Genomic DNA, 12,500 nt, shown 5'->3' with positions numbered 1-12,500 from the left:
TTTCTGAAGGCAGCTCTATGGCTGTGCCCAGGTGACTGGTCTATCTATCTGAAGGCGGTAGGGTTGGGCGGTATCCAGATTTTCATATCGTCATACCGTCCTTCTCTCATCCTGGGATATACGGTATTATCGGTTTGGTACACAAGGTGGTGCCATCTATTACCAGAAATTAGCGCAAGTAATTTAGCGAATTTCCATGGAGACTGCTAGCTAAATATGCTAACGAGCGCAAACAAAAATAAACGAATTGCAAAGACAGGCAATCCAGTTCATAAAGTTATACATATATAGGTAGGAGCTACCGAATGTCATTTTTGGTGAGTTTGGACCAGTGAGTCGGTGCCGTTTTAAGATGAGGGAGGATGATCCTTTTTTTAATGAACATGGCCGTATTTCTATTCCAGCATATTGGATGACTGTCATTCATATTCCATTCAGTCATCTTTAATGTAACATCGATAGGTTTAGGCTACTACATGATACTCAAATTTTCCCTGTACCCATCATGAGGTTGCTACAACCTAGCCTATGAATTAAAGTTTACACAGGTCGAGAGAATTTTGAATAATCAAGGTGACAGACAGTGACACATTCAATACCGCGTTGCACACTCTTGCCTGCATCTAGCTGATCTAGGGTGTTTGAGTAGGATGTTTGAGTAGGCCAAACTAGCTAGCTGCATTCGATGCGAGCAAAGTAAGTGAAAGTGAAAAAATATATATACTACAAAATATAGCTAGCTCTCTCTCTCTTGCTTCTCCTTCATTTAGGAAGAAATTAATTTGTTCAACTATTGTCTTTCTCTCTCTTTGAGTCAACTACTCACCACATTTTATGCACTGCAGTGCTAGCTAGCTGTAGCTTATGCTTTCAGTACTAGATTCATTCTCTGATCCTTTGATTGGGTGGACAACATGTCAATTCATGCTGCAAGAGCTCTGATAGGTTGGAGGACATCCTCCGGAAGTAGTCATAATTACTGTGTAAGTCTATGGAAGGGAGTGAGAACCATGAGCCTCCTAGGTTTTGTATTGAAGTCAATGTACAAAGAGGAGGACGGACACTAGCTATCCTCCGGCTACACCATTGTGCTACCCTACAGAGTACTGCTGAGGCTACTGTAGACCTTCATTGTAAAACAGTGTGTTTTAATAAATTATTTGGTGACATATAAATATATTTGATCTAAAAATGATAACTTTTTTAGTGTTTCACTATTTTTATTTTTATGAAATTCACTGAGGAGGATGGTCCTCCCCTTCCTCCTCTGAGGAGCCTCCACTGGTTTGGACATTTACAAGCAAATGTGAACTCGACAAATGAAGTCGCTAGGGCAACGGGCCTGCCTGCTCTGAGAAGAGAAGAGGGGGTAGGAGTAGACTGAGGGGCCGAGAACCAAGAGGAGAAAAAACTAAAGGATATCAAGATAGCAGTGGCAGCTGTACAGATAACTAATCCAAAGGGCTTTGACTTCTCAAACACGGCAGAAAGCCCCGTCAGCTTATTAATTTAGCCACTTACTTAGATAGCAAGTGAAATTAGGGGTCGTTTTAACGCATAATTCTATGTTTTTCATGCAGGGAAAGAATATCTTGCTGCGTTTTTTTAAACACAGATCTAAAATGCTTCTTATTGTAATTTCTGCTCTGCATCAGACTGTTGTGCTTCAGTTTCACTTCTAAACTCAGATGAGAATTCACAAACGGACACTCTATCAGCAGACATCGCTGTAAAGGAAAGCAAGATCACTCTATTTATTGAAGCAAAAAAAATGCTGTTGACCTTCATTATAAAACACGACCCCTGTCAACACACAGCTGGACTCACCTGCTCCCACTTTCTCCTGTTGTGCTATAACCGCAAATGACCAACACACAGCTGGACTCACCTGCTCCCACTTTCTCCTGTTGTGCTATAACCGCAAATGACCAACACACAGCTGGACTCACCTGCTCCCACTTTCTCCTGTTGTGCTATAACCGCAAATGACCAACACGCAGTTGATACAGGTGCACAGTTGATGAAACCAATGCTGCAAACTCCGGTTGTAAAACCGTCTCACAAGCGCTCAAAATCGGCTAGAATTCTCCTGTATTCAATACCGGCAATGTAATTCTGACAAAGTATTTAAAAAAAATTATTAGAATAGCCTAATTGACAAGTACACGGCCTTCAGAAAGTATTCACACCCCTTGACTTTTTCCACATTTTGTTGTGTTACAGCCTGAATTCAAAATTGATAGAATGTTATGTCACTGGCCTACACACAATACCCCATAATTTCAAAGTGGAATTATGTTTTTAGAAAATTTTACAAATTAATTAAAAATGAAAAGCTAAAATATCTTGAGGCAATAAGTATTCAACCCCTGTGTTGAATAAGTTCAGGAGTAAAAATGTGCTTAACAAATCACATATTAAGTTGCATGGACTCACTCTGTGCAATAATAGTGTTTAACATGATTTTTTGAATGACTACCTCATCTCTGTACCCCACACGTACAATTATATGTAAGATCCCTCAGTTGAGCAGTGAATTTCAATCACAGAGTCAACCACAAAGACTAGGGAGGTTTTCCAATGCCCTGCAAAGAAGGGCACCTATTGGTAGATGGGTAGAAGTAATATCCCTTTGAGCATGGTGAAGTTATTAATTACACTTTGGATGGTGTATCAATACACCCAGTCACGACAAAGATACAGGCGTCCTGCCCAACTCAGTTGCCGGAGCAGAAGGAAACCACTCAGGGATTTCACCATGAGGCCAATGGTGACTTTAAAACAGTTACAGAGTTTAATGGCTGTAATAGGAGAAAACTGAGGATGGATCAACAACATTGTAGTTACTCCACAATACTAAACTAAATGACAGAGTGAAAAGAACGAAGCCTGTACAGAATAAAAAATATTCCAAAACATGCATCCTGTTTGCATTAAGGCACTAAAGTAAAACTGCAAAAAATTGTGGCAAAGAAATTAACTTTATATCCTGAATACACAGTGTTATGTTTGGGGCAAATCCAACACAACACATCACTGAGTACCACTCTTCATATTTTCAAGCATGGTGGTGGCTACATCATGTTATGGGTATGCTTGTCATCGGCAAGGACTATGGAGTTTTATTAGGATAAAAATAAATGGAATAGAGCTAAGCACAGGCAAAATCCTAGAGGAAAACCTAGTTCAGTCTGCTTTCCTACAGACACTGGGAGACAAATTCACCTTTCAGCAGGACAATAACCTAAAACACAAATATACACTGGAGTTGCTTACCAAGATGACATTGAATGTTTCTGAGTGGCCTAGTTACAGTTTTGACTTAAATTGGCTTGAAAATCTATGACAAGACTTGAAAATGGCTGTCTAGCAATGATCAACAACCAACTTGACAGAGCTTGAGAAATTTTAAAAATAATAATGTGCAAATATTGTACAATTCAGGTGTTCAAGGCACTTAGAGACTTACCCAGAAAGACTCACAGCTGTAGTCGCTGCCAAAGGTAATTTTAACATGTATTGACTCAGGCAGGGATGTGAATACTTATGTAAATTAGATATTTATATGTTTAATTTTTTATACATTTGCAAAAATTCTAAGAACATGTTTTCACTCTGTCATTATGGGGTATTATGTGAAGATGGGTGAGAAAATACATATATATATACATTTTGAATTCAGGCTGTAACACAACAAAATGTGGAATAAGCCAAGGGGTATGAATACTTTCTGAAGGCCTCTGTAACTATGCTGTCAAGATCGCCCCTGAATGCTGAGTTGCAGGGTTGGATAAAAAGCCTGAACACCCGGTAGCTCTCCATATGGAGGGTTGACAAGTAGAAAATCAGTCCTACTTGTCCGTAGGAGAAGTGGCTAAAAAAGTGAATGCCTTTTGGTGGGAACAATCTCTTATAACACCAGGGTTGGGTGTAATTGTTGTCTTACGTGTCAGCCGCCTTTCTGTATTACACAATATTACACAGTATGCTACATTAAACACTAGAAGTTGGTTGTTTCTCCCAGCAGGAGAAACTGGACAAAACTAGTTAAAATGGCAGTTTCTGATTTATAATGATGTACTTTCAAAATTTTCTGATTATATAATGATGTAATTTCAACAGTTTCTAATTTATAATGATGTAATTTCAACAGTTTCTGATTGTAATGATGTAATTTCAACAGTTTCTGATTGTAATGATGTCATTTCAACAGTTTCTGGTTATAATTATGTAATTTCAACAATTTCTGGTTATAATTATGTAATTTCAACAATTTTCCCTACTGGGCCCAGTGGGCTGCCACCTGTTTCAAATCATTCCTATAATATTGGGAACTACTCTGCATGAAATGGTACCTCATTCAAGACAGTGTCTATAGTGTGCTGTGAAACATCATGTTACAGCGCTGCATGTTGTTTGTCTATATACCAGGTGGCCAAAACTGGTTGAAAAGACATCATAATGACAGAATTTCAACCAGTTTGTGGTTGTGATAACCTCATTGCAACCAGTTTTGCCCGCTGGGCATGTTTTATTGTCTATGGAGAACCAGCGTCCCACACAACATTTCTATTCTACTAGCTTTCTTATTGTCTTGCTTCAGTGTCACTCTTTTTATATCTGTAACTTGCAACTATCCTAGATAAAAGATACATTTGGAAAAAAGCTGAAGCAAAAACACTATTTACTCACAGACTACGTGTCTTACTGCTTTGTTTTGTTCTGTTCTCTGACAAGCAGATTTCTCTGTTCCTCCCACTTTTTCTCCCCCCTCCCCCCACCCTCTTTCTGTCTCTCTCTCTCTGGTCTGTCTCTCTCTCTCTGGTCTGTCTCTCTCTCTCTGGTCTGTCTCTCTCTCTCTGGTCTGTCCATCTCTCTGTCTCTCTCTCTCTCTGGTCTGTCTCTCTCTCTCTGGTCTGTCCATCTCTCTGTCTCTCTCTCTCTGGTCTGTCCACCTCTCTGTCTTTCTCTGGTCTGTCCATCTCTCTGTCTCTCTCTCTCTGGTCTGTCCATCTCTCTGTCTCTCTCTCTGGTCTGTCCATCGCTCTGTCTCTCTCGCTCTGGTCTGTCTCTCTCTCTGGTCTGTCTCTCTCTCTCTGGTCTGTCCATTGCTCTGTCTCTCTCTGGTCTGTCCATCTCTCTGTCTCTCTCTCTGGTCTGTCCATCTCTCTGTCTCTCTCTCTGGTCTGTCCATCTCTCTGTCTCTCTCTCTCTGGTCTGTCCATCTCTCTGTCTCTCTCTGGTCTGTCCATCTCTCCGTCTCTCTCTCTGGTCTGTCCATCGCTCTGTCTCTCTCGCTCTGGTCTGTCTCTCTCTCTGGTCTGTCTCTCTCTCTCTGGTCTGTCTCTCTCTCTCTGGTCTGTCTCTCTCTCTCTGGTCTGTCTCTCTCTCTCTGGTCTGTCCATTTCTCTGTATCTCTCTGGTCTGTCCATCTCTGTCTCTCTCTCTCTGGTCTGTCCATTTCTCTGTCTCTCTCTGGTCTGTCCATCTCTCTGTCTCTCTCTCTGGTCTGTCCATCTCTCTGTCTCTCTCTCTGGTCTGTCCATCTCTCTGTCTCTCTCTCTGGTCTGTCCATCTCTCTGTCTCTCTCTCTCTGGTCTGTCCATCTCTCTGTCTCTCTCTCTCTGGTCTGTCCACCTCTCTGTCTTTCTCTGGTCTGTCCATCTCTCTGTCTCTCTCTCTCTGGTCTGTCCACCTCTCTGTCTTTCTCTGGTCTGTCCATCTCTCTGTCTCTCTCTCTCTCTCTGGTCTGTCCATTTCTGTCTCTCTCTCTGGTCTGTCCATCTCTGTCTCTCTCTCTCTGGTCTGTCCATCTCTCTGTCTCTCTCTCTCTGGTCTGTCCACCTCTCTGTCTTTCTCTGGTCTGTCCATCTCTCTGTCTCTCTCTCTCTCTCTGGTCTGTCCATCTCTGTCTCTCTCTCTGGTCTGTCCATCTCTGTCTCTCTCTCTCTGGTCTGTCCATCTCTGTCTCTCTCTCTCTGGTCTGTCCACCTCTCTGTCTTTCTCTGGTCTGTCCATCTCTCTGTCTCTCTCTCTCTCTCTGGTCTGTCCATCTCTCTCTCTCTCTCTCTGGTCTGTCCATCTCTCTGTCTTTCTCTCTGGTCTGTCTGTCTTTCTCTGGTCTGTCTGTCTCTCTCTGGTCTGTCTGTCTGTCTGTCTCTCTCTCTGGTCTGTCCATCTCTCTGCCTTTCTGTGTTGCTGCTTCCAGTGTCTGTGGCTCCTCCTCCTCCTCCTATGGTCCAGCTGACTCCTCAGATCCCTCTGACCGGCTTTGTGGCCAGAGTGCAGGAGACCAGTAAGTCTCACACACACACACACACACACACGGGCAACATCAAAACCACTCCCTCAGTCCTATATATGACACTGGGACCTATTAGTCCTCTTTGATGTTGTCTGTCATGCCTTTGTCACACGGTCCCTAATGCCTTCCATTTCTTGTCTGTTGCCATGGTCACTGAGATACAGGGGAAAGTGTTCTATGGTTCTATCTCTGTCCACTGAACACACCTGACTTAACGTTTGGAAAAACTGCATAGTCTCAGCCAAGTCACACGGTTTTAAGCAGACCGGGCACGTCTCAGTGACACCCTCCCAATGCCTCAGTGTCCTTATCCAGGTGACCTTAGTGGTTTTTCCAGCTGGACAGTTTCATCCTTCCTTTCCTTGTTTTGCATTTGACCCAGAGAAGCTGTAGGAGACATAGCACTCTGAACTACTGTGTCTGTCTCCTACAGTTAAGAGAATACACTGTGCTCTGTCATGCCATCTGCTGGCCAGTGTAGGTCATCACATGTCTGGAAGATCAGGCTCATGCATAGAATAGAATAGAGTAGAATATAATATATATGAATTCATGTTTTGTTTGTATGATGTTAAGGAGCAACGTACTGGTAGGGGCATTTGGAAGTTATTGAAGTTGTGTGTTCAGTTTGGAGTGGCAGAGCTGAGTTCATATGACATTTTATATAACACTTTATATGAGCAGCCTGTGGGTGAGACATAATGTAAATGAAACCTGTCATAAGACTGACATAAGACTGACATAAATAAGACTTATATAACAATTCCATGACAACTGGTTACTGTAATGATACTGCACTGTCATGTTGCATGCATGTTATTCATATGTTATACTGTAGGTACAGTCAGTATATCCTAAAAATGGAAAACCCTGCTCTGTATATATATATACAGTACCAGTCAAAGGTTTGGACACACACCTACTCATTCAAGGGTTTTTCTTAATTTTTCTACATTGTAGAATAATAGTGAAGACATCAAAACTATGAAATAACACATGGAAACATGTAGTAATCAAAAAAGTGTTAAACAAATCAAAATATATGTTATATTTGAGATTCTTCAAATAGCCACCCTTTGCCTTGATGACAGCTTTGCACCCTCTTGGCATTCTCTCAACCAGCTTCACCTGGAATACTTTTCCAACAGTCTTGAAGGAGTTCCCACATATGCTGAGCACTTGTTGGCTGCTTTTCCTTCACTCTGCGGTCCGACTCATCCCAAACCATCTCAATTGGGTTGAGGTCGGGGGATTGTGGAGGCCAGGTCATCTGATGCAGCACTCCATCACTCTCCTTCTTGGTTAAATACCCCTTACACAGCCTGGAGGTGTGTTGGGTCATTGTCCTGTTGAAAAACAAATGATAGTCCCACTAAGCCCAAACCAGATGGGATGGCGTATCGCTGCAGAATGCTGTGGTAGCCATGCTGGTTAAGTGTGCCTTGAATTCTAAATAAATCACAGACAGTGTCACTAGCAAAGCACCCCCACACCATAACACCTCCTCCTCCATGCTTTACGGTGGGAAATACACATGCGGAGATCATCCGTTCACCCACACCGCATCTCACAAAGACACGGCGGTTGGAACCAAAAATCTCACATTTGGACTCCAGACCAAATGACAAATGTCCACCGGTCTAATGTCCATTGCTTGTGTTTCTTGGCCCAAGCAGGTCTCTTCTTCTTATTGGTGTCCTTTAGTAGTGGTTTCTTTGCAGCAATTCGACCATGAAGGCCTGATTCACACAGTCCCCTCTGAACAGTTGATGTTGAGATGTGTCTGTGACTTGAACTCTGTAAAGCATTTATTTGGGCTGCAATTTCTGAGGCGGGTAACTCTAATGAACTCATCCTCTGCAGCTGAGGTAACTCTGGGTCTTTCATTCCTGTGGTGGTCCACATGAGAGCCAGTTTCATCATAGCGCTTGATGGTTTTTGCGACTGCACTTGAAGAAACTTTCAAAGTTCTTGAAATGTTCCGTATTGACTGAACTTCATGTCTTAAAGTAATGATGGACTGTCGTTTCTCTTTGCTTATTTGAGCTGTTCTTGACATAATATGGACATAATAGGGCTATCTTCTGTATACCCCCCCTACCTTGTCACAACACAACTGATTGGTTCAAACGTATTAAGAAGGAAAGAAATTCCACAAATTAACTTTTAAGAAGGCACACCTGTAAATTGAAATGCATTCCAGGTGACTACCTCAAGAAGCTAGTTGAGAGAATGCCAAGAGTGTGCAAAGCTGTCATCAAGGCAAAGGGTGGCAATTTGAAGAATCTCAAATATAAAATATATTTTGATTTGTTTAACACTTTTTTGGTTACTACATGATTCCATATGTGTTATTTCATAGTTTTGATGTCTTCACTATTATTCCACAATGTAGAAAATAGTAAAAAATTAAGAAAAACCGTTGTATGAGTAGGTGTGTCCAAACTTTTGACTGGTACTGTATATATTACAGCTGGGTTTTCCTGTTTAAGATATATATATATATATATATATATATATACAGTATATTAGCGCTATATATATTTAGGAGTTTTCCCTGGTCAGGTCACATGGTCAGGAGAAACACTTGGCCCTATTGATGTCACAGAAAGAAATAGAATTACTACACCAGTCGATGAAATTCTACTTCCATAATGTCCGTCATTTCTTCCCCAACCCCTGTCCCCGTCTCCGTCCAGTTACAGATGACCCGGCCCCCCCTCCACCGCCCCCTCCCGAGGACGTGATCATGTTTGAGGAGCCCTCGCCCCCTCCCCCGCCCCCGCCCGTGGACTACCAAGGGGATGAGGAGGCGGCCGTAGTGCACTACAATGACCCCTATGCTGACGGAGACCCCCACTGGGCCCCCAAGGCCTACGCAGAGAAGGGTGAGTTTGACTGGTACCCCCGGGAACGTCAGTGACGTAATACAGAGACCAGTCACTAATACCCGTTTCAGCATGATTTAGGGGCTGTTATAAGCTTGTTTTTAAATGGTGCAAAGTAAATGTCTGTGGACACAGACAATTAAACGTATCCAAATCCGGATTACCAATTTAGTACAGGACATACGATACTATAGTACACCCACAAATTGTATATCTTTGGTTTAGGCCTACTATAATATTAGGACTGTATCTGTACTGTAATCTCTTTAAGGAATCCTTTCAAGTACAACCCATTCCCACCATTTGTCCTCTCTCACTCTGTTCTGTCTCTGGTCAGGTCGTTATTGTAAAAGAGAATGGGTTCTTGCCCGGTAAAAACAAACACCAGAAATAAATGAATCCAATGTATTTTACAGTGGTGGCTATTTACGACTACTCCAAGGACAAGGAGGACGAGCTGTCCTTCATGGAGGGCTCCATCATCTACATCATCAAGAAGAACGACGACGGCTGGTACGAGGGCGTCTGCAATGGCGTCACCGGCCTCTTCCCCGGCAACTACGTAGAGTCCATCATGCACTACGCAGACTAAGGGGCGGCCATTTTGACAGAGCAAAAATGCCAAGATGTTACCAGAAAACAACAATTTGGGGGGTTGGGAGGGAGGGGGAGGGGGTTGGGAGGGGGGGGTTGGAAGGTGGGCCAAGGGACAGGGAATAGGGACATCAAAGGGGTATAGTGAGTGTAGATTGCAAAAAGATATGAACGTGAATTTGCTTATTTCTGGTGAAGTTCTTTTGTTTTTGTTATATAACTTGTATATACTGTAATGTGAGAAGCTGACAGTTGGTTTGTCAGTAGTGTGAGAAGCTGACAGTTGGTTTGTCAGTAGTGTGTTGTACCTGTGAGTTTTCATCGGCGTCTTTTGAGTGGTCAACAGCAAGCCAAGTTGTGCCAGATAAGGATGGTTTAACTCTTATTTTGTCGTCGTGTTTCGGGTATTATTTGATTTTTCTCTTTTGGTGCCATTTCTACCCTCAGCTCGGCCAATTGTCACTTGATAAGAATGTTTTTTTTTAATGTGGAAAATAAATTGTATCTTACTGTTTTTTATGCTGTCAGGCTACTGTAGAAAATGGTTCCTGAAATGTGCTTGCTTCAAATGGCAAACGTCAAGAAACTGATTATTGTACTTTTGCTCCATCATGGTTCCATTGTGTTGGAATGTCTGCTTAGTTCTCAGTGGCTTTTTATATGACTTTTTTTATTCGTTTTGAGTTATATCATCCTGGGTTTGTCAGTGGGGTCCGGTTAGGCGCTTATCTTTGGTGCTTGATAACCATTATCACCTTCCATCCTCAACCTCAAAACAAGGAGGCTGTCCAAGAAGGGTGCTAGCCTACCTATTGAGCAGTACAGGGGGATTTGGAACAATGCTACATGTTCAATCTTGAACGTAACCTTGCTATATCATTTCTATCACAGTGAATGTAGGCAATTTAGCGGTGCATTGTTAACTCAAATGTACTAAAACGATTGTCAAAAAAAAAAAAAGGCACATTTGTGCCACACATTTATGAAAAAGTCATATTCCACATACATTTCAGTGCATAGTAATGCCTAAACAACTTCCTTGCAAACATGACATGATGATTTGACTCAATACAGTTTATGACAAAATACTTCCCATGCAAAGATGTAGGTTGCTTGTGGTTGGTTGGCCTTACCTCTTACATACTGACATTTTAGGTTTATTTGTCATGAGCCGTCAGTGATGCTAAGCACAGGTTACGGTTATGACCATAGGTTACGGTTATGACCATAGGTTACAGTTATGACCCTAGGTTACGGTTATGACCACAGGTTACGGTTATGACCATAGGTTACGGTTATGACCATAGGTTACGGTTATGACCACAGGTTACGGTTATGACCACAGGTTACAGTTATGACACCATGAAGTAGACATGACGCACAGACAAAGTTAAGTAAAGCTTGCTACGTGCACCTGTGTGGAAGACCATGTAATGCCAACATATTCAACATGAACAGTATTCAACCTCAATGTATGCATGACTACATGAATACATGAAAAAAAAAAAAAAACGTTTTATTGTGAATAATAATTTGCCATTACATCCAGTTAATGATTGTACTTTTAACTTTTCCATCAGAGGTCATTTTTGTGAGAAACAACTTTTTTCTACCTAATTTCTAGCACTGCATATGATTGTTTTGAAATACTTTGTCTGAGACTGTGGTTCATGGTTTGGTAGCAGTTTGGATTTGGATTTATTTATATTTTCCTAGAAGAATATTATTAGACAACCACTGTGTTGTCTACCACTAAAACGTTAAAAATTTTGGGGCTCCATGGCTCAATGCGCCTTGATTTGATGCCTGTTTTCTTATATGAAATGTGGAAATGGTGTTGATCTGTACCTTAACTGTTCATGGGAACAGAGTCTGATGTTTCTCTTCTTTCCTCTTGGGGCTCTATTCAAGCTGAAGCGTTACAGATACCGCTATAGGAATGGAAAAGGAATTTCCGATTGAGCCGATGTATGCAGTGTTTACCATGAATGCCGTCTCTGCTAAAGTGGGAACATTGCCTTCACGCTGTAAAGCTGAACTTCCGCGATACGGATCGAATAGAGCCCCTGGTTTGTATATATATAATGTGTTATTTGACATTTATGTACAGTCTTTTTTGTAATAAACAGCTCACCAAAACAACACATGAAGCTGATCTTTGGTGGGGGATTTCTCTTTGGGACAGTTAAAGAAGAGGGAAGTGTGGTAGAGTTGATATAGCATGGCGCTTGCAATGCCTAGATAGTGGGTTCGATGCCCAGGACCACCCATACATTAAATGCATGCATGCATGACTGTAAGTCACTTTGGATAAATGCGTTTGCTAAATTACATATATTATTAAGAGCATTGGAAATCCAATTAGCTTCTATGACTTTTTGCCAAACAATTTAACACCCAATAATACTACCCATACAAAGACACACACACACACACAGACACAGACACAGACACAGACACACAGACACACACACACACACAGACACACACACACAGACACACACACAGACACAGACACAGACAGACACACACACACACACAGACACACACACACAGACACACACACAGACACACACACACACACACAGACACACACACACACAGACACAGACACACACACACACACACAGACACACACACAGACACAGACACACACACACACACACACAGACACACACACACAGACACAGAAACACACACACATACACACACAG

The 12,500-nt window shown here is 42.0% G+C and overlaps 1 protein-coding gene and 1 long non-coding RNA gene across 4 annotated transcripts in view; both read left to right on the top strand.

Moving 5' to 3' along the window:
* LOC121580614 (abl interactor 1-like) overlaps positions 1 to 9,869 on the top strand; it is a 44,491-nt gene extending 34,622 nt beyond the window's left edge. For all 3 annotated transcript variants that reach the window (XM_045224634.1, XM_045224633.1, XM_045224632.1), the window contains 3 exons: positions 6,209 to 6,295; positions 9,004 to 9,192; positions 9,609 to 9,869. In XM_045224634.1, coding sequence (XP_045080569.1) covers positions 6,209 to 6,295; positions 9,004 to 9,192; positions 9,609 to 9,784 — 452 coding nt within the window. In that variant the 3' untranslated portion in view covers positions 9,785 to 9,869. The remainder of the gene's footprint in view (positions 1 to 6,208; positions 6,296 to 9,003; positions 9,193 to 9,608) is intronic.
* Positions 9,870 to 9,873: 4 nt separating this feature from the next.
* Positions 9,874 to 11,928, top strand: LOC121580615. Its single transcript, XR_006003106.2, has 2 exons — positions 9,874 to 10,979; positions 11,018 to 11,928. It is a non-coding gene; the product is annotated as an uncharacterized LOC121580615 (long non-coding RNA).
* The last annotated feature ends 572 nt before the right edge of the window (positions 11,929 to 12,500 follow it).

The sequence above is a fragment of the Coregonus clupeaformis genome, chromosome 14 (assembly GCF_020615455.1).
Source record: "Coregonus clupeaformis isolate EN_2021a chromosome 14, ASM2061545v1, whole genome shotgun sequence".
Lineage (NCBI taxonomy): Eukaryota > Metazoa > Chordata > Actinopteri > Salmoniformes > Salmonidae > Coregonus > Coregonus clupeaformis.
Note: the sequence above shows the minus strand (reverse complement) of the source record. Positions and strands in the feature narration are given on the sequence as shown.